The sequence below is a fragment of the Rhinatrema bivittatum genome, chromosome 3, assembly GCF_901001135.1.
Source record: "Rhinatrema bivittatum chromosome 3, aRhiBiv1.1, whole genome shotgun sequence".
In the NCBI taxonomy this organism is placed as follows: Eukaryota; Metazoa; Chordata; class Amphibia; order Gymnophiona; family Rhinatrematidae; genus Rhinatrema; species Rhinatrema bivittatum.
This window is the reverse complement of record NC_042617.1, coordinates 415,482,464-415,503,992: the sequence shown is the minus strand read 5'-3', so window position 1 is coordinate 415,503,992 and position 21,529 is coordinate 415,482,464. Positions and strand designations below refer to the sequence as shown.

The window sequence follows — 21,529 nt, the reverse complement described above, 5'->3', positions numbered from 1 at the left end:
TCACCAAGGTAATGGTAGTCTTAGCAGCGGCCCAGCGGCGGGAGGGGATCTTGGTTCACCCATACCTGGACGTTTGGCTCATCCGGGCCAAATCGGAGAGCCACTGTCAGGAAGCAGTGAGCAAAGTTCTACTCCAGCTCCAGTCCCTTGGTTGGGTGGTCAACTTTGCCAAGAGCCAGTTGGTACCATCTCAGATTCTAAACTTCCTGGGAGCATGCTTCGACACCTCGGTAGGCAAGGTCTTCCTCACTCAGGAGAGGAAGCTCAAGTTAGTGGCGCAGATCCATCGGCTCATGTCCTTACCCCTGCCCATAGTATGGGATTATTTGCAGGTACTTGGTTCCATGGCGTCTACTCTGGAAGTGGTTCCCTGGGTGTGGGCGCATATGAGACCATTACAACGCGCATTGCTTTCTCGGTGGGATCCGAAATCGGATGAGTTTCGCCTGCCTATGCCACCGATGGAACCAGCCAGGTCCAGTCTCGATTGGTGGTTGATTCCGGCCCATTTGTTACATGGGATGGACCTAGAGGAGCCGCAGTGGGTAATAGTCATGACGGATGCCAGCCTCACTGGTTGGGGAGCAGTTTGCCAGTCACAATCCGCTCAAGGTCGTTGGACAAGTTATCAGGCGACGTGGTCAATCAATCGATTGGAAACCAGGGCGGTACGCCTGGCATTACGTGTTTTTCTCCCTCTGGTAGCTCAGTGTGCGATGCGAGTCTTGTCAGACAACGCGACGACGGTAGCCTACATCAACCGCCAAGGGGGAACCAGGAGCCGATTGGTGGCCTGGGAGGCCGAAAGGCTCATGACGTGGGCAGAGCGGCATCTGGTCCGGTTGGCGGCCTCGCACATAGCCGTGGTGGACAATGTGCAGGCAGACTTTCTCAGTGCATGTTTTGGTTGTGGAGTGCTTGGTGGATGAGGGTGAGAGTTTTGTTTGTTATTCTTTCAGCGACAGGTAACCAATGTAGGTGTTTTAGAACAGGGGTGATGTGGTCTCTTTTGTGTGCAGCGTTTTGGAGTAATTTATTTATTTATTTAAAAATGTTTCTAGACCGTCGTTAAGTTAAATACCATCACAACGGTTTACAGAAGGGCATGATAAAGAGAAATATGGGTGGTATAGATTACAAATTACTCGTGTGCCATCATAGTACGGTAACAATGTAAAATAATAAACTAGGTGTGTAAATTAAACCTGATTGTTAGGAACAAATTAGGCAGTTTGATTTTAACATTAATATGCTTATGTAGGTTACTAAAAAAACTTCTAGCTTGGTGCATCCTTATTGCTCAACTATTTTTCTCCTTGCATTTTTCTCATTGCAGTGGCTGCAGTGTGCTTTTGGGTAAACCTAGGAGCAGGGTGTTGCAGTAGTCAATTTTGGATTGAATGAATGCTTGTAAGATAGTGCGAAAGTCACTGAGGTGCAGGAGGGGTTTGACTTTTTTGAGAGAGCGAAGTTTGAAATAACAGGCTCTGAGTGTGTTGTTGATGTATTTTTTGAAAGAAAGGTGGTTATCAATAGTGATGCCAAGGCTGCGAACCTGTTGGTTGTAGGTAGTGGTGGGGTGGGGATTGTAGCCTGGCTGCAGTGGAGGGGAAATGCCTTGTGGAGTGATGAATAGTAGCTCCGTTTTGTCAGTGCTGAGTGCTAAGAAGTTGCTTGTCAGGAGTTTATTAATAACCGATAATGTGGAATTCCAGGTATCAGTGGCTTTTTGAAGCATGTCATTTACAGGTATAAGAATTTGCACATCATCAGCATAGATGAAGTGCGGGAGGCCTAGATTGGATAGAAGGTTGCAGAGAGGGAGGAGGTAGATATTGAACAGGAGGAGGAAAGGGAGGAGCCTTGGGGAACCTCTTGTGGCAGGGGGATAGTTTTGGAGGTGCAGTTGCCTATTTGTACACTGTATTGTCTGTCTTGTACGTAGGATTGGAACCATTGTAGGGCTGATCCTGTCATGCCAATATCTGAGAGGCGTTGAGCCAGTATTTTATGATTGCCGGTGTCAAAAGCCGCTGAGATATCCAGGAGGATCAGGATATGTGAGAGGCTTTTGTCTAGGCTTTTGAGAATGTAATCAGACAGAGAAATTAGTAAAGTTTCAGTGCTGTGGTGTCGTCGAAATGACGACACCACAGCACTGAGACTTTACTAATATATGAGTAAGACCCCAGGTAATATAGCTTGGCCATAGCAGATAGGCAAAGCACTAGCAGTAAGATCCATAAAGTGTTTTATAAGGGGCATGCAGGGAGGCATGTGGCAGCAAGATCTCAAAGGTGGTACATCTGGGACAAAGCAGGTAGGCAGAGAAGCAGCAATGTCTTCAAGGTGCTTTCAGTCATCTTGCCACTTGCATGGGAATTCTGGAAACTCAAGCAAAAGCAGATTGATGTTCAAAAAGACCAGCTTTTCCATCAACTCTGGTGCCTGTCTTGAGCAATGAGGGCTCACAATGCCCCCTACCATTGAGAAAACATGTTCTAGGAACTCTGGTTGGTGGGCAGTAAAGATATTGCTGAGCCACCTTGATAGAGCTGGCCAGACTGTGGACTTGCGTGCCCAATATGCCAGTGCATTTGTGTCCATGTCCTTGATGGGTTCTGTGATTATAGCATATCACAGAAATTTTTGTTGGGATCTCCTATGCTGGGGTGGGCTGAGGGTCTCTCTTGCCAGCTGCTCAAGCTATGGCACATGTCAGAAGAAATGTTTCTTTGTGGGTAACATGGCTTTAGCATATTGAAGTGGGGGAGGAAGTGGTAGCTGAGAGGGTGCTGCTCATTCTTGCACTACTCTCTGAGATGGCCAATCTTTCCTGTGCTACATCCCAACTGTGTCTCTGCCTCTGGTGCTTCTGTTCATACACCCTAGCTACCAGCATCTCCTTCATGAATGTGAGACACTGGGACTGGAGGGTGAGATTCCCTTTCACCCGTGGATCACAAAGTGTAGTAAGCATGAATGCATTGTTTTGTGTGTGAAAGATTTCAGTCTCTCTTGCACCTGTTGCTGCAAGGAGTCCAGAAAGTGCAACACCCTCTGCTTGTATTCCATCTTGCCGTTGGAAGCCTTTACCCTTGCCTTTGGAACTCAGATTCTCTGAGTATCTTTGAAGGGCTTTAAAATTTGTACCAGCTGCCTCATCACTACCCAGTCTTGATGTTCCAGGGGGCAATGCACATCTGAAGACAGATCATCAGGGGTGTCTGCAGCTCTACTTACTCTGCAGCATCATATAGGTGGAATTCCAGGTGCCAACATATTGAATCCGATGCTTAAGGCATCCTGAATTCTCTCTGCTTCTCACGGAAAAGCTGCCCCACCTTCATCCTTCAATGAAAATGTCCTGCTGTTTTCATGCACGTTTCTACATTCCTATGGTCCTTGGGCCCAGTCCCAGGGTACCCTCCCTGCCAGATGCAGCAAGTGTGAAAAGCAATGGATACCTTGAAAGTCCCAGTCTTCTACTGCCTTTAACATATTTGCAGCACTGCCTGGAAAAAGAAACCTGCCTCAACACTTCTGCCTCTCTGGTCTAGCTGCCAACCTTCCAGCATCTTTCTTAAGATTGGCAGAATATTACATAAGGTATGGGGGCTATCCATCAACTGGGTGTGCAGCAAAGCCCACCTGAACCCTGATACTCCATCCCCTCTGGAGTTGCTGCCTGCCCCTACCTCAGCCAGGTCCCACCGGTGTGCCATCAGGGAGAGGTAAGAGTGCATAGTCTTCATGCTAATCTGTGAAATGATCACTACTCCCCTCTGCCTTAGCCGCATGCAGGCAGAACTGGCTACGGAACTGTTTGTACAGGGCGGGGATGACCTTCCTAACTAAATGTAGTCCTGGAGGGGACTTTGTAATCGGGGACTAATACATGCAGCAGATGCTTAAAGCCCACATTTTCCACTACCTGCAGAGGCTGGTCATCCAGGGCAATCATTTTCACAATGCTCCTACTTTAGAGGCTGCCTGTATCTTGCCTTGGGAGAGTACCACGGATCAGCATCCCATTTCCTCTGCTGGCTTGCTTCAGAAGCGTGGCTGAGGAAAGCAGGCTTGCCACATGACTGCTGAGACATGTGGCAAGCCGGCTTGGGGAAATGTCTTCCCTTTTCAACCCTTTCCTCTGGCTTGTACTTTGATTGGCAGAAGGGGGTCCCCAGGTTAGCTCTGCCACCCTCCCCTGATTCCAATGCTGGCTGGTGCTGCTTCTCCAAATGATGCTGCATACAGCATTTCTGAGATGCCCCACGTTCTTCCCGTAACTGATGTCTTTAATGAAGTAAACATACCGAGCAAAATGCCGGTCCTCTTTCACTTTAAAGTGTCTCCAGATCAGGGATGTCTTTCGCAATCTTTTCCCTATATTCTTGGGGGTGCTGTCAGCATCATCCATCCCGCCGCAGCTATGCCGGGAGTCTCTTTAGTCACAGCGGGATAAGAGAGTTCTGGTGTGGCCGCAGCAAATGTCATCCCACCGTGGCTGACGAGAGTCCCGGCGTGGGCTGTGTGGATCCCAACTCTGTGGCCAAAGAGAGTGTTGGCATGGGCTGCAAGAGTCCAGGCATGGGCTGAGTCCATGGCATATCCTCTCCCATCCCCCCCCCAACCTCCCCTTACCCAAAAGATGACTCCCTGTTCATCTAGTGGTGGCCCAGAGTGCCTCTAGCTCCAGGCTGGTCGATGCCATTTTCAAAAATGGTATTGATCCACCTTTGCCCCATCACATGGTAGGGGCAAAGGTCAGTGAATGACATTTTTGAAAATAACATTGATCAGCCTGGAGCTAGGGGGCACTCTGGGCCATAACTGGACTACCAGGGAGTCTTCTTTTAGGAAAGGGGGGTTTGGGGGACATGTGGGACTTCTGTGGGGGGACCACTACACTACCAGGGAATTGTTGAGTGTGTGTGTGGGGGGGGGGGGGGGGGGGAGTCCTAGCATGGAGGGGATACATTTTACCCAGGACAACATTTGCCTTGCCTTTCCCTCAACCGCTGCCTCTATTTTTTCTCTCTGAAACTTCCCTTGAAACCTCCTTCTCCCAAATCATCCTCCCTCCCCTCCTTTCATCCTCCTCTCCTTTTACCCAATCTCCCCTTCCCATCTCCATACTTCTATCCACCTCTCCCCTTTCCCTCTTCTAGCTTATACTCCCTCGCCTTCCATCTTCCCCTCCTCTGCCTACTCCTCCCCTGTCAACTTCCATCCTGCCCTCATCTTCCATCCTCCTCTCTCCACCTTCCATCCTTTTCTCCTCTCCACCTTCTAACCTCATATTCTTCTCTCCTTCACCCATCTTCCAACCTGCCCCTTCTCTCCTTCCCCTTCCAATTCCCTACCTTCCTTTCCCCTACTCCCCCTCACCTTCCATCCTCTTTGCTCAACTTCACCCTCCCATTTCATCCACCCTTCCTTTCCTTCTCCTTCCATCCCCTTACCATCCAGCCACTCTTCCATACAATCCCCATTTCCACCATCCTTCCCTCCCACCTCTTCTGGACTGAGTTGCTTGACCCCTATCTCTACCTTGCCTTTCTTTTCCCCCCTCTCTCTCCTTACAAACTCACCTTCCATCCTTTCCTTTTCTCCTCCTCTTCAGTCCCCACCTGTTCCATCCTTCCTCTCCTTGCCCTTCTCTTCAAATCCCCTCCCCTCCCCTTTTAACACCCTCCCCTTCCATCCTTTCCCCTTCTCTTCTAACCCTCCTGTCTTCCCTACTCCTAGCCTGTCACACCCAATCCCTCACTCAACTCTCTCAGCATGGAGTCATGGGTGCCAGCTCTGTGGCTACAGTGGCTGCTTGAACACACCTGATATTGAACAAACTCCTTCACTATGACCAGGAAGGGGCAATTTGTGTGGAATTGAGCAGCTGCAATCATTTTGACAACTTGGTGCTTCAGCATGGATTCCTCTGGGATGAGACTCAGCTTCTCACAAGCACTTGGGGAACTCAGTTATCCTTAAGGCTGCCACTCTCAACCCGAGGCTCAGGTAGCCATCGGAGTTGACTGATAAAGATAACAGTCAACAGGGCTCTCTCCATAGAACTGTCTCAGATCACCATCAGTTCAGGAGAATGGGGGCTGAAGATTGAAGAATGCAACCGCCCTGTCCTTACCCTCCTAATCTTTCAAGTTGCCAATGCCAGGTGCATGCTGCTCCTGCTGTGTTCTACCATTGTCCCTCTTCAGCCCTGGGGCAGCAGCAGGAGGAGAGAGGAGACAGCTTTTTTTCGCAGCAGCATTGGGAGGGAATTCTAGCGCCCCCTAGTGGATGGCACGTATGACCGAGACCATATTGACTATGGTACGCACAGTGAAAAGAAGTCAGTGACCCTGTTTGTAATGCTGTCTCTTCCTGTGCTACTTTCAGTTCTGTAAAATGAGACAGCATTGCCTGCTGTGCATCTTGGGAGTTTGGAGCTTTTGGAAACTTGGGTGGCCGTTCTTCGGTCCTCATTTCATTGACATTAACTGTACATTTTTTTTCTCAGATGAAACATCAGTAAATTATAAAAACACTTGAGAGATCTACATAGAGTGAGTTTCTTTTAATTGAGACACCTCCCCTTTAAGAACTATGGTCCGTATTCAAAGAACTGCAAGGCAAAAGAGTGGCTATAAAAGGACCTGCTTCGGGGTTGGCTCTGGGGAGTTGATTGGGCAGTGTTATTAGATTATAATCAGATTTGGTGAGGAAGTTGTAGTTTGGGGGATTTTGCCACAATGGCAGATTGTAAAAGTGTTGTGCAGAGGGTTTTGCAGCTCAAAGAACGGCTCAGTGGAAACCAGGATCCCAAAAAGGTAGTTGTTTTTTTTTTTTTTTTTTAATCAGCCAAGGGTTGTTTAGATGTTTTAAATCTGCAGTGGCTTTATGAAGCTATATTTTGAACAGAACAGGCACTTAAATCAGTGTGCTTATTGTCTTTAGTTGTGTGATCTTTATAAAACAACTTTAAGGTGCATCTGTACTATTCCTTTAAGATTTTAAAAGGTGGACAGCCGATTATTTAAAGCTTTTTTTTATTTTCTTCGTTACTTGGAGATATATTTCTGCTTTTATTTATTCCCCCCCGCCTCTGTTTCTGTGTTGCCCTTTAGGTGGGGAAGATGGGTTATGCAGTATGAGATCAGTTTGGGTTTTGATTACAAGGCTTTGATATCAGGGTGGGAGGGGCGAGAAGTCTAGGAGTTTCACCATTTTAAATGTTAAAGCTTTGCCTATTTGTGTAACTGCATATCTATTTATTTGTGTGGGTTCATTTGCTTCTTGGGTTGTTTTTTTTTTAACTCTCCGTCTCAAGTTGCCTCTGATTTTGGCTACAAACTTGTTTTCAGCTGCAGTTAATTCCCTTCTTTTCCGCTGCTGAGAGCTACGACCGTGCACACCCCCCGCACCGCAGGATTTCCCTCCTTTGCTTGTGATGAGCCTATTATTCCCACATTTATGCTGCAGCCTCGCATGGGCACGAGGAAAAAGTGCCGAGTGCCACATAAAAAGTTCTTTCAGATATGAAAACCACTATTGCTTTCTTAACTATTTTGGTCTTATTCATAAGTGTTCCCCCCTCACAGAATGGGAGAAACCCCATAGTAACTGTGACCCCCGTCTCTGGTTTCAGTAAAACTGTAAATTTTTTATAATCCTCTTTTTGTCATGTAGCATTACTTACTGCTAATTTTGCAGTGATTGGTGCCTTATTTTTTATATTTTAAAACACAGTAGCAGTTGCTGACTCAAACTATTTTAGTTTGGTCCAAGTGACCCAGTTTCTGGAGGGAGATATCAGGAGATGCCTGGATTTTGATGATCATGCTTGGACTGCTGTCAGTCTGATGTAGGATTGCCACCTCATTCAAGTCAAGCTCAATGTTTTATCCCGGCCTGGTTTAGTCCCACTGCATGGAGTCGTCCTTCCTAGTCCCTAAATTTAAAATAGGATTGTAAAAACCAGGATCCAATAAACCAATTTGGATTGACTTGGCTGGGGTGGCAACCATGTACAGACTGCAATTGGAAGGGCTGCAAATTTAAAAAAAAAAAAAAAAAAAAAAAAAAAAAGGAAACAGACTGGCCAAAAGTCTCCTTCCAAAAAACTGGGTCACTTGGTGGCTGAACGTTTAGGTCTGAAACTTTGCCAACTTCTCGCTTTCTTCCCGCCCCATAAAACAAACCTTGTTCTTGTGCTTTATTCTAAGGATTCCTTTACTCTAACTCACATGATTTATAATGATTTGTGCAGATAAGACTGCAGTCTGCTAGAGCAGGAAGTGTACAAAAGGGGACGGGGGGATGGGATGTGTGTGAGTGATCCTGTGGGTGGGTTGGATGATCAAGAAAGGAAAAAAAAATGGCTGCCCTGTCCAGTCTTTGTGCAGTGGAGGCACTGCAAGCTCGGGAACAATTAACATCATTCCAAGCATGCCATGACTTTTAGCCATGTGTCTGTTTCAGCGGGCCTGGGAGAAAAGCTGCTGTGATATTCCACAATCCCGGAAGAGCTGCCACCCTCTGGCCCCAGCCCAGGGGTTCCTGCAGCCCTGGGAGGGGGAAATGGGTAGTGAGGCCAGAGAGAGGAAAGAAGAAGAATAGAGGGAGAATGAAGGCAAAAAGGGCAGAAACAATTTTATATCAGCAAAACATGGCAAAATAAAGATAGTAACAGTAATAAAAATGGTGGGAATGAGTTTTCTGCCCCCACCCCAACTCCTAAAGATTTTGGCTGACATCTTAAGTTCCTCTGGTCGCCCCTCCCCCCCCCCAAATAAGAGTTCTGTCCTTGACAATGTGTTTGTGGTGTGTCTTTGTCTGTCTGGGTATGTGGTATTTGTTTCTGTCCGAGTGTGGGGTGTCTACCTCTGTGTCTGTGTGAATGCTGGCTCCTTTCAGCTAGGGTTGCCAACAGTCCAGATTTTGTCTGGACCGTACTGACTTTTGTTTTGGCTCTGTCTTGAGCCAAAGGGAGGGTTAAAATGTCTGGAAGTTGTCTGGATTTTAACGCTCAGTCCAGAGCTCCATTGTTGTACCATCTGATGCTCTACCCTGCCAGTGTGAATACCAGCTCAGCCAATACCTTGCTCCCCACTGCAGCTGCCTGTTTGTGGATTGGCTCGCTGGCTGTTGGCATCCATGTGGAGAGAATCAATCCACACCACTAGTGAGGAGCATGAAGTCACCTGGTTGGGGATTATTGCTGCCAGGTAGAAGGTCTTAACCTGACCACACATCACGTCCTTCCTGCTGCAGCATTGCCCTCCTCTCCTCTGCTTGCCTGTGCTGTGCCAGTAAGTGAGAGCTAAGCAGTGCAGTGTGCATGAAGATCACCTGGCCTGGAGTGACCACCAGAGGTCCAGAGTGCCTTCCTCTCAAGACTCGCCCCTCTGGTGCTGGGGAAGCAGGGGCAACCACAAGCTGCATGAGTTTTGCTCTAAAAGCAGCCAGGGTGCTGGGACTGAGCCTGGCTGGGTTAAGAGTAGGGGTTGAGAGCGGTTGGGTGGGGAGAAATGATGGGTATACTGCGGCTGGGCACAAAGTGAGGATAAGAGGAGGGTGCAAGATGGGAGGAGATGTTTAGGGCCCCCAGTATTGGTTTTGTGAGAAGGGTTAATGTTAGGGCTGCTGGGCCCTTATTTTTATTGTAGGGGTGGGAGGATTTTATGTTGTAACTGCATAAATTAAAAAAAACATGTTTTATGTGGGATAGTTTTTGCAAACTGCAATCTATATTGCTTTTAGGTGGAGCAAGTAGGAAAAGACGAGCAGCCTTTATTTCTACAGAATACCTAATACATTTATATATAAAAATATGAACATATACATCTTTCTATCATATACTTTGTTAGGCTTGTGCTGTGGTCACTCTGTCAGTCATGCTGATAAACTTGTTTCCTGGTATCTCAGACCTGCTTCTCCATTTTCCACCCAGTTGGTCCATGGAAATGTCTACAGGAAGAAATCAATAGAAAAGAGTGAGGTTTTCTTGTGTTTGTGTTTTTTTGTTTTTTTTTAATTTTTATGGCTTTTGCAGTCATTCCTGCATCTTTGGATGGCAAATAGTGCACCATGAACAGGCAACATGCTCAAATCGTTATACATAACAAGTGCAACTCCAGGGTATTCCCTTGTCTCTGCATAGCAACTGTGTCTATAACAGGGGTGACTAACTCTAGTCCTCAAGAGCCATAAAGAGGTCTAGTTTTCAGGATATCCACAATGAATATGCATGAGAAGGCTTTGCATACAATGGGCGCCGTGCATGCAAATCTCTTATGCATATTCATTGTCGATATCCTAAAAATCAGGCCTGTTTGTGGCTCTTGAGGACAAGAGCTGGCCACCCCTGGTCTATAATATGACTGTGACGAATGTCTTGCCCACACGCAGACTCTCCAGTGCTAGGTCGTGCTTTTAAATTCTACTGCTGCTAGTTCAGCTCACCTTTGGCGGCATTCTGTGTCCCTTTGCTAGTGCTTCTCTGGCACCAGAGACCCTAGTCTAATGCCCCATTGCCTTCATTACTGTGGCTAAAACAGCTCTTCTCTCCTTGTCTTATCGCACTAGGTGCCATTAACTACAATCAGCTTCCAGAGCCTTCACAACATTCTCTCTTTTTCTCTGGCACCCACACACCTTGGAAGCCTGATGCATTTGTACCATTGTTGTTAGAGTTGTAACTGCCTCAGCTCACTCCAGGGTAGTTATGTTTTTTGACCTTGGCAGTCTAATCACTACTATTGGGGTTTAATCAAACCTGATGCAGTTGCACTGCCTTTCTGACCACTGTCCTGTGATTTCCCCTCATGTCTAAAGTGGTGCATGTTCTTCATTCTTTCTGGCACGCTGGCATGTCGTTCACATGGTTCTTCTGCTCTTGATCTTGCTGGTGCGAACAGCTAGTTGAAAAGACCAGAGAAACTGGCTTCTTCACACTGCAGGCAATCTGGACATGTGATCTGATCTGCTAGTCACATGGTAGCTAGCCATGTAGTACTTAAGACTATTGGAATAGCATTCTCTGACAGCTGATACCCTTCAATTGTGATAGTGTGCGGCTGTCCATGTCTGCAGTACGGTCTCTTACTGTACAGCAGTTAACTTGTTTCCGTTTGCCTAGAACCCCATGGCTCTGCATTTGTTGCCACAACTAGTGCACCTCTGCATATGATTGTGGGTATCATTATACAGTACTAACAAATGTTTGTTTGAAAAAGTCTGAAGCAAATCCCGGCCCCCCCCCCCCCCCCTCACCCTGTGCAGCTTGCAAAAGCCAAATAAACTTAATTACTGAACTGAAACTGCAAAAGGCCATCATACATTGTGCTGTTGGGGAGATGGGGGTGGAATTTGGACACAGAGACTTTAACTATTGGTCAGTGACTACCTCTGAATGGCAACAGCAAGCCCTGGTGCAGCAAGTGATAGCAAATAGTGCAATGTGCTATAACTGTGAGTGCATGCCACGCTACTAGCACTAACATGATGTACTCGGTGGCACTATACCATCTGCTAAACTAATAATGAACCACTGGCATTATCTGTTTCCTTAGATGAAGCAAACTATGTTTAATAGTACAACATAATCCCATTTGACGACTCCTGGTCGAAAACATTCTCTTTACTACAACTTTACTTAACCTATCACACAACAGACTAAAATTAAACATGAACAAGACAGAATTGATTTATTTATCCACAGTTCCTGATTCTCATCATAAACCACCTCAATCTTTCACATTTGAAAATCAAACCATGACTATCAAACCATTTGCAAAAAATTTAGGAATGCTCATTGATTCCCGATTATCACTAACCAAAAACATTTCTGAAGTAGTGAAAAGATCATTTTTTAAGATGCGCATGTTGAAAAAAATAAAACCCCTACTACTACCAAAAGACTTTCGATCTGTTACCCAGGCTTTAATATTGTCCGCACTAGACTACTGTAATGCTTTATATCTTGGACTGCCTCAAAGCTCACTTCAGCCACTGCAACTTGTTCAGAACACAACAGCTCAAATGCTTTGTAATGCTACACGCAGAGACCATATTACACCAATCTTGTACCTCTTACACTGGCTCCCTATATCATTCCGTATTTCATATAAAATCTTATCCACAATTCACAATTTAATACACAACCCTAACTCAATAAGGTTATGCTCCATGGTAAGATTATAACAAGCCCAATCGACAGCTTAGATCAATAGATAAATGTATGCTAGGAATCCCAACAATAAAAACCGCAAGTTTGGCATTAACAAGAAAAAGAGCTTTTTCTGTTGCAGGACCAATTTTTTTTTTTTTTTTTGTGGAACTCAATTTCTGAACACATCCGATTAACAGTCAACGTAACGAGTTTAAAAGAGCATTAAAAACGTATCTATTTACCTGTGCATATAATATAACTGAATGACCTTCTCAATATCTGTGACACAATATCCGAACGACTGTTCCAATATCTGTGACATTTATCAATCACTGTTGCAAAGTAATTATGTAATGATTTTTTGTATGTTATGACTTTTGTTACGTATGACGCTATTGTGCATGTTTTAATTCTTGTGAACTGCTAAGATGGATAGACTACTACCCCTAGTGCGGTATATAAAAACTTTTAAATAAATAAAATAAATAAATACAACATAACATCTGTGTTAAACACTCATGCCCTGCAGTTACCGGAGTAGGCATGCTCTGCTGTAATAGCGTGCAAATGGTTTGGGCACTAGGCTGTTGCACTGTGAAGTGCCAAAAGAGAAATTCCCAGAATGTTGTAAAAAAAATTACTTTTAACTGTTTTACCTATTTCTAAATAGTATCTTCCCCCTTCCCCTTTTATTTATCCATTGCAAATACTTGGTATGTGCATGCTGTGGAAGACACTGAAGAATGCAGATCTGTGTGACAAGAGTTCCCAGTGTATGGCAGAGTTGGGCCTAATCTAAACCTGAAGCCTGTGCTCAGTCAGTGACTGCAAAACTTTCTTTTCTTTATCTTTCTTTTTTTTTTTTTTTTTTTTACACATCTCAGTACACAAGCAAGGCTGGACAGGCTGTTGTACTTATCCGTATTTTCTTGGAGGGAGGAGATACAAACTGATCACAACGGACTCTTATTTCCTAAAGCAAATTAATGATTTCATTGCTGGGTGAATGCTTTTTCAGATGTAGAATTTCTAAGCCTGGGGCACCAAAACTTTCAGTTGGAATTTGTTGAATCTGAGGAAAATCATGGTGTATAGAATCTGACAAATTTTCTTAATGCCAACTGGATATATATATTTTTTTTTCAAAAATCTGACAAACTCAAACCAGGCTAAAATCTTCTGCTCACCCTTCAAGTTTTAATCTTAAAGTTTAACCTTGGATTGTTTGCAAGTCTGCTAATGGCTGTTAAAGCAGTTGTACTAACTGGATCCCGCCTTTGTCTCCAGATATCAAATTGCCTTTTATTTGGCCCTTTGTGTCCTCTTGATCCATTTCCTAGGACGACGACTTCTATCTTAGGGGGGTCATTTATCAAATGTGCTAAGGCGTTTTCCCATGCGATAGGCCCTTACCGCATGCAAAAAGTCTTTAACACATGCGATAAGCACCATATCGTACGGTGCGATGCAAGTATGAAAAAGAGGAGGAGTTAGGGGTGGGGAGTGGGCTGGGTTTGCCAGTCTGCAAAGTGCTATCGCACAGACTTAATTTTTTTCAGTAGCGTTAAGCCGTGTGATAGCTTGCGTTACAGGGCGGTAAGGTGTTAGTGCATTTTGCGATGTCATCTGAAAGACCTGTTTTTTTGGTAGATTTAAAGCTCCTGGAGGATATATATATATATATATATATATATATATATATATATATATATATATATATATAATCTCTCCATGATGGAATGCAGGAAATACAACAGGTATGGCACGTATCACAAAGTCTGAAAATGTTATAGCACTTCGCATAGATAATTAGCGCAAATTGTGATAAACTGTATAGTAGCATAAAACACGCCCCTTTTACTTTTGCATGCGATACTTATCACACTTTTGATAAATCCAGGCCTTAATTTCATTTTGAATTTGACAGCCTTAATAATAAGGCATTCCTCTGTGTGAGCCTGCCTTTAAAAATCCCTTTCCCAACCTTCTTTTTGGTTCATGGTTTACATGTACCATCAATTTCATGGAAGTCTGTTAAAGAGCAGCACAGCAGTGCTCTTATTTACTTAGGAGGCCTAATATTAGGTTCTTTCAAACACATCAAAGAGTAATCATATCTCAGGAATCTAATAAAAGTTACTATGAGGAAAGCAAGGGAGGGATGGTGGTGTGTGTATTAGTCCCACTTTTTAAATACATTGATTTTCATGGGTCATATAATGTACTCCTTGAAGTCAGCAAATGACTGAAATGTTTTCAGTGTTTTAGGAAATATACTCCATGTTTCATCGACAGTGGGCTAATGTTGAATGGTCCAGTCTTATGTTGTAAAAGCTTGGGGATTTAAACTGAGGCGTCTTGGCCCTGTCGGCTCTGGCTGCCCGGGCTCTCTGCTCCTGCCCTGTGACAGATCTGAGGTCAGCCCAAGTAGCTGCTGGCACTTCTAATGCCCATTTATAGCACAGGGTAAATGGAGCTGTCTGTGCCGGGGTCTTCCCAAACATAGCTCCTGACCTCACTGCAGACTCAGCCATCCCCCATGCTTTCGAGAGAAGAGGGCAGGTTTTCCATAAATGGAATTTGTGGGACTCCTGTGCCTTTTTGTCTTTCTACCTTTTTAAATCTCTTTCCAGCAATTCTATTACCTGGATTCCATTTAGTGAACTTTAATATAAAAGTAGTTGATTTTTCAGTAGAATTTTGAGAGCAAAAATGTTAGCATTATGCTGTGCTAATACATCTTATCTTGCCATAAATACCACATTTTGATTTTTTTTTCTCCCTCAGAATGGTTCAATTCTGGAAGGTCCTCCAATTTTTTTTTTTTGTCCTGAAATCTGCATAGTCCCCTTCCTGCCCCGTAACTCTACACAAAAAATGGTATTTTAAATGTTATGGACAGTGTAAAGTAGCTGAATTAAACTAAAAAACTAACTTTGACTTTTTCTTTTTTTTGCCTATAGCATATAGTTCTTAATCCAAAGAAAAACATGGTTCAAAATATCTTAAAGCATTAAGAACACAAGAATTGCCCATGGTGACAGGAAGCTGGGCTCGATGGACAGACAGTAGCCAATCCAGGTTGCACTTACCTGGAAGGTCCATAAAGTTGATCTAATTACTGTTACTCCCAATGTGGATAGCAATAGCTTTCTTTAGTCTGTCTGGCTAATAATGTGTTATGGACTTTTTTTTTTTTTTTAAACCCTGCTGTGCTATTTGCCTTGATTACATCATCTGACAACAGATTCCAAAGTTTGAGAGGGTGCTGAATGGGGGGAAAAACTACTTTCCACAATTTTGTTTTGAATCTCCTGATAATTTCATGTCGTGTCCCCTTGTTTACCTGTTCCACGCCACTTAATGATTTTATAAACTTTTGTCATGTCTCCTCTCAGCTGTTTCTTTTCCAAGCTGAATAACCCTAACCTTTTCATAGGGAAGATGTTCCATTCCCTTTATCATTTTTGTCACCCTCTGCATTTTTTTTTTTTTTAATTCCGCTATGTCTGTCCCGAGATGGCGACCGGAACTGCACACAGTACTCAAGATGTGGTCGCACTATGGCTCTCCAGAAGCAACGTGATATATTCTGTACCGTTCTCCATTCCTTTTTGGATCATTTCTAACATTCCATTTGCTTTTTTGACCACTGCAATGCACTGAGCAAAGTATTTCAACATATTGTGCACAAGGACTCTAAAATCATTTTCCTGGGTAGTGACTCCCAATACAGAACCCAGCATTGTGTACCTGTAGCTGGGATTATTTTTCCTTATGTGCAGTACTTTGCACTTTTCCATATTAATTTCATCTAGTATTCACTTGCTCAGTCTCCTAGTCTCACAAAGTCCTTCTGCAGTTCTTCGCAGTCTGTTGCTTTTTTAACAACTTGGAACAATATAATGTCATCTACACTGGAATGCTGTTCCGTGCATCCATTTCCCCCTCTAAAGAAATATTTGTTAGATTACTCCTGAAATGACCTCCTTTCAAATTCATCCCATGATCCTTTGTTCCAGAGCCTCCTGCTCATTAGTATCTTGGATTTATTTAAATATCAAATCTTCCCTATCCCACCTTTCCCTTGGGGTATACATGTTTAGATCTTTAAGTACATCCCATATGCTTTAGCCATCCTCTGGACAGACTCGATCTGGTTTATATCCTTTTGCAGCTGCGGTCTCCAGAACCGTATACAGTATTCCAAACTAGGTGCCACCAGCGACTTAAAAGGGAGGTGATATTACCCCATTATATCTTCTGACCATTTCTGTCTTTCGCTATCACCTTCACCATGTGTCTGACCACCTTGAATACGATCATCCCCAGATCCTGTTTGTGCTTAGAAGAATTTCACCTGCTATACTGCTATACCATGTCCTTGGGTTTTGTAGCTCATACGCATGACTCTGTCCTATATTTTTAGCATTAAATCTTAACTGCCAGGCTCTAGATCCATTTCTCAAAGCTTTGCTAAATCTCTTCTCATGGGTTCTACGCCTTCCTGGATGTCAAGCCTTTTATAAAAAGTCAAAGCGTTCCTGATCCTCCTTCCACAATATGTCTTACAAAAATCTTGAAAGGAAGATTTTCCTGGGCACACCACTAGTAATGCTGCTCTCCTTGGGGTGAACTCCATGTCGCCTCCCACTCAACCAGTTTGTAACCAGTCCGTTGCTGCTTTTCTTCAGTTCCTGCCCTCTAATCCTCTGGGCCTAATTGCACAAATCTAAAACATTAATATGACAATAACTGCTTCTCATAGGGGCACTTGGCAAAAATAACACTGAGGAAATGCTTGGATTATTTTATAATTAACTGCATCAGGGCTTCGTGCCGGGAAGAATGAGCTGCTGTTTATCCCATTCTCTGTTCTGGGACAGGAAAACCACCCTCCTGTATCAAGGGTAGGGCATAAAAATAATCCCCAATAGATTTAAAAAGATGAAAAAAAAGAAGCCCTGAGGTCAATCAAGTACAGCACTAACAACCCCAGACTGTACACCAGCACTTGATTTTAATGCAAATGCAATCCCTGCATTTTGGATGCAAAAATAGAATTCTGCAATAAAAAGGGTCAACTTTTTTTGACAAATAAGCTTAACTGACACACACAGTTTTTGACACTAAATTGTTACCGTTCTATGATGGCACATGGTTAATTTGTAATCTATACCACTCATATTGTTTCATTAACGTGCCTTTTGGTAAACCGTTGTGATGGTTATCTAACTCAACCACGGTATAGAAGAGTTTTTAAATAAATAAAATAAACTCAGATGGCAAAAAAATTCAGCATCAGTTTTTAAAAGATTAAGCTTCTACAGTGACAACTGTGGGGGAGGCAGGAGCTATTTTGCTCTGTGGTCTTCCATGTCATACAAATCTAGTTTGATGTAAATATCCTGTATTAATATGTAAACATTTAAGACAAGACAAGTTGTTTTTTTTTTTTTTTGCTTCATTTGTATTGTCATTGTTACAAATATAGTTGAAAAAACAGGCTGCTATTTTTTTGCATACTTAAGTTTGTGTAATTCAAGCTGTATCTGGTGTTCTAACTTTATTTTATTTTTTAATGTTATAATACTTTTATCACTCACTCCTTTCAGATAACACAGTACAGACATATATTTTGTAATAAGCAATTTGCACATCTTAAAATCTACACTGTCCAAGTGATACATATTTTTTTAAAATTTCCGTGCATCATGTTCACAAAAAAGTCACCAATAAACAATCTAATATTTTATTTATTTATTTATTTTTTGGTTTTTATATACCAACACCGCCAGTCTATATAGATGCTTTCCCTCCAAATGCCACCCACCATTGCATTTAATCCCTAGAAATCATTATTTCTTAATTTGCCATCAGCGTTTCTCTAACACTGCCTTTAAAAATACAGATAGCTACTTTGTGCTGAGACTTGCTTGCTCTAGAATGCTCAAACCTTTTTGAAATGGAATCCTTTCAGAAGTTGGATATCGTTCAGCAAGCTGTTCTGAAGTCACAGGTCAGCAATAGAGGACTTTCTTGCCTGCTCTAAGCATACCTCCTTCCGGGGAAGACATGGTAGTTCTTTTTAGGCAGCCCTCAAGCAGTGACCTGGAATATAACTAAAGACCTTCATTTTTCAGTTCTTTATTTTTTATTTTTCCTAGGAACTTGTCGGGTTTATTAAGAATAAAATCAGGAGAAAATCAGTTGAAAAAATGACTACTTATTTTTCCAGGTAAATATCTGCGCTTTTTATTTTGGTGGTCAGAAGCCAGAACAATAAAATGTAGTAAGGGGCAGGCCAGGCAGGGGATTCTACCTCCCCCAGCCACTCGCCACCAGTAAGGCTGACTGTGGTAGGAGTGTGGGCAGCTCCAGGCTTCTCCTCGGGCCTTCAGCGGCAATGCTTACTGAGGCTCCTGTGCAGGGTTGTGCTTCTGCTGGACAGGCCTGCTTCAAATGCATTTGCCACACCAGACAGCAGGTACTTTTGGCTGCTTGTGAGACGAGAAGGTGGGACTCGAAACACGGCATGTGCTTTGGCCCACACTCTTGAAGTGCTGCGTCTGCAGCTGCAGAGTAAGATTTTTTTTTTTTTTTTTTTTTAAATCAGCCTAAAATTAGGGTGAATATCTGATTAAACAGACTGTCGCATTTGGAAAAATCTGGGAATTTATGGGTAAAAAAAAAAAATCCAGTTTAAACTGAAAACAAAGGTCCATGTTGTGTAACTCTCCAGTCTGCAAGATATGTGGGTCCTAAGCCTTGTAAATATTAACATGAGTATTTTTGAATTTAACATGACAAGCCAATAAAGCTTTTAAATGTTAGAGACTGTCCCCAGCATGTAAACGACCTACTGTCTTCACTGTTGTATTTTGTATCAGCTGTTACGCCTGTCGGTCGCAGACGGCTGCGACCACTTCTGCTCACCTCTCTTCTCTTCAGTGACTCCATTGGGGAAAGTGGCGGCTACCGCCGACCCACCTGGCATTCCCAGGACAGCGTGGATGCTGCCGACCGCCATCTTGACTCCGGGATCACATGCGCGCACAGGTCAGGTTAAGCACTGCTTGGCGGGAACTTCAGGGGCGTTCCCCCGCTGATGACGTCTCCACTCCCGGATATTTAAGCCGACCGAACCTGACCACTGGCGACTTGGCAACAAGTTCCCTCATTGCTGAGTCCGCACCTCACGCTACGGACTTCTGTTCCAGCTCTTACTCTGGCAAGACACCCTCGGGGTACCCGCTCCACAGGGGCCCTTCCGTGTCTCTGGCTATCGGTTCCTCGGAGGGCCTTCTGTCTTGGGCTATTGCTCTATCCTGCATCCCAGGACTACTTCTGGAACTCGCCTTGCTGTGAGTGCTCTGAAACCTTGGATTACTTCCTATCTCTGGTGTATCCCGTGCTGTGGGCCACTACCATGTTCACCTTCATAGGACCTCCTATGAGCACCTCATCCTGTGGACCTCCTCCATACCATCTTCTGTGGGAATCCTCTGGCATATCCTGCGCTGCGGCCCACTACCAAGCCATCTCTACGAGAGGACCTTATCGCTGTATCCTGCTTTGTGGACCATTACTGGCTTACTACTAGGAGGTATCCCCTCTGGGTTTACCCCATCTCAAGCACATTGTGCTTGTCTCTGCACTGCCCACTTCTCGAGCAGTCCTTCACGCTCTCTCTCTAATAAAGACTCTATTCCACAGCTGTGTCTGCAGCCTGCCGAGACCTCGCCTCCCGACAGCGAGACTCACAGGGCTCCTCCCTGTGGGTGGTACCATTGCTCCCAGGGGCCCACCAACCTCAAAACCCTAACAAGTTGAAGCAGCTTAGAAAACTTTTGTTGGGATACCATTCAAAATAGCATTACAGTAAGCTGAGATTGGTCTACTGCTTAAAATGGGCAAAAGCAGATTACCATGAAAGCTCAGCTTTTTGCAACATGCAATGTCCATCTTGAGCTTGACCCATTTAAACACATGGAAATCTGGGTCAGGCTCCCTGAGTCCCATCTACCACAGCTCTTGTTTTCTTTGTGTTGGACCGTCAACCTGAAACTGGAACACAAAAATTGCCAAAATAAGTCAGACCGAAGGTCCATCAAGCCTAGTATTCTGTTTTCAACAGTGGCCAAGCCACGTTACAAGTACCTGTGGCTTGGTACAAGTACAGTTTCTTGCACCGCTCCCTGAGTTGAACAATAATTAATCTGTTCCATTCTTCTGAACCTTGACTTACTCATTTGAAACAATTTAAACAGTCTGCAAACATAATGGATCGCATACCTAGGGCTTTCAAAGTATCCCTCAGAGGAGTACAAAAAGAAACGTAACGTTCTATTTCTTTTCAAACCCTGTGGTGCTCCACAGGCTATGGTGCTTAGAGGAGATACTGGGGCCGATGTAATAAGCTACACAAAACCTGCCGTGGGTTTTTGCTCCGGTAATTGCATGTGGCTTTCTTATATGTGTATGTAATATGTTTAGAGCAGCGGGTTTTTGCACAAATGGCGTGTAAAGAAGGTAATTATCTATTCACGGGCTATGCAGGGAGCCACACCACCAGGGAGATTTTGTTAAGATGGGTTTCTTATAAGTGCCCAGGTTATGGCAGGAGTTAAGTGAAAATGCCTGTCTGGAGGTCCTTTTACTCCTTTGCTGGAATTAGCTTTGTTGAGCTACTTTGAATACCCTTCATTTCCTGAACAGCTTTCTGATGCCAGGTTGTGTCTGTGCAGCCTCTTTCTCACCGGGTGCCTGGGGCTTGCTGATTGCGACCAGCAAACCTCCCTGCTACCACTCTGGCAGCTTTCAGTCCCAATCCAGGTCCTGGCGGTGTCTGCGCTATCTGTAGCTCCTGGAGGTTGCCGGTCCATCCGTCCTGGCTACTTCTCTCTGCTGGTGGGGCTGATCTATGCTGAGCAGTCCTAGGCACCCAGCGAGGAAAAGGTTGCACAGACGCACAACCGCACTGCAGTAAAAGGGCTGGTAGAGATGAAACGACTTGTTTTGAATAACGTGGGCCAGATTGTAATCAGTAACTTAGAAATGCCCCTCAGTAGACTGCAACACTCTAATTTCAATTGCACCTATTTTGGTGCTGTTTTTTTTTTTTTTTTTTTCCCCTGCAGCAATTTGTGTGGGTATTGGAGCATGTATTTGGTCTTGCAAGTGTCCTTTTGTGAGCATCTAATTTGCATGCTGTCCCTTCATTCCATCCCCCAGAGGTGCCTGCTTTTGCCGCTCATGCAGAAAATTTGCACTGATTTCAACACAGGCCTTATTACCTTGGTCCCGCTGTCTGTTCCTTACAGAACAAGTTAAATGTTGTGAATCTGTTTTTCA

At 44.1% G+C, this 21,529-nt stretch overlaps 1 protein-coding gene across 3 annotated transcripts in view; it reads left to right on the top strand.

Annotated features, from left to right (window-relative positions):
* Positions 1–6,660: 6,660 nt before the first annotated feature.
* LOC115087943 (elongin-A-like) overlaps positions 6,661–21,529 on the top strand; it is a 78,216-nt gene continuing 63,347 nt past the window's right edge. For 2 of the 3 annotated variants that reach the window (XM_029595708.1, XM_029595707.1), the window contains exon 1: positions 6,662–6,833. In XM_029595708.1, the coding sequence (XP_029451568.1) occupies positions 6,756–6,833 (78 nt within the window). In that variant the 5' untranslated portion in view covers positions 6,662–6,755. Of the gene's footprint in view, positions 6,834–21,529 lie in introns of all 3 variants that reach the window. The other variant, XR_003855668.1, reaches the window with a different exon arrangement.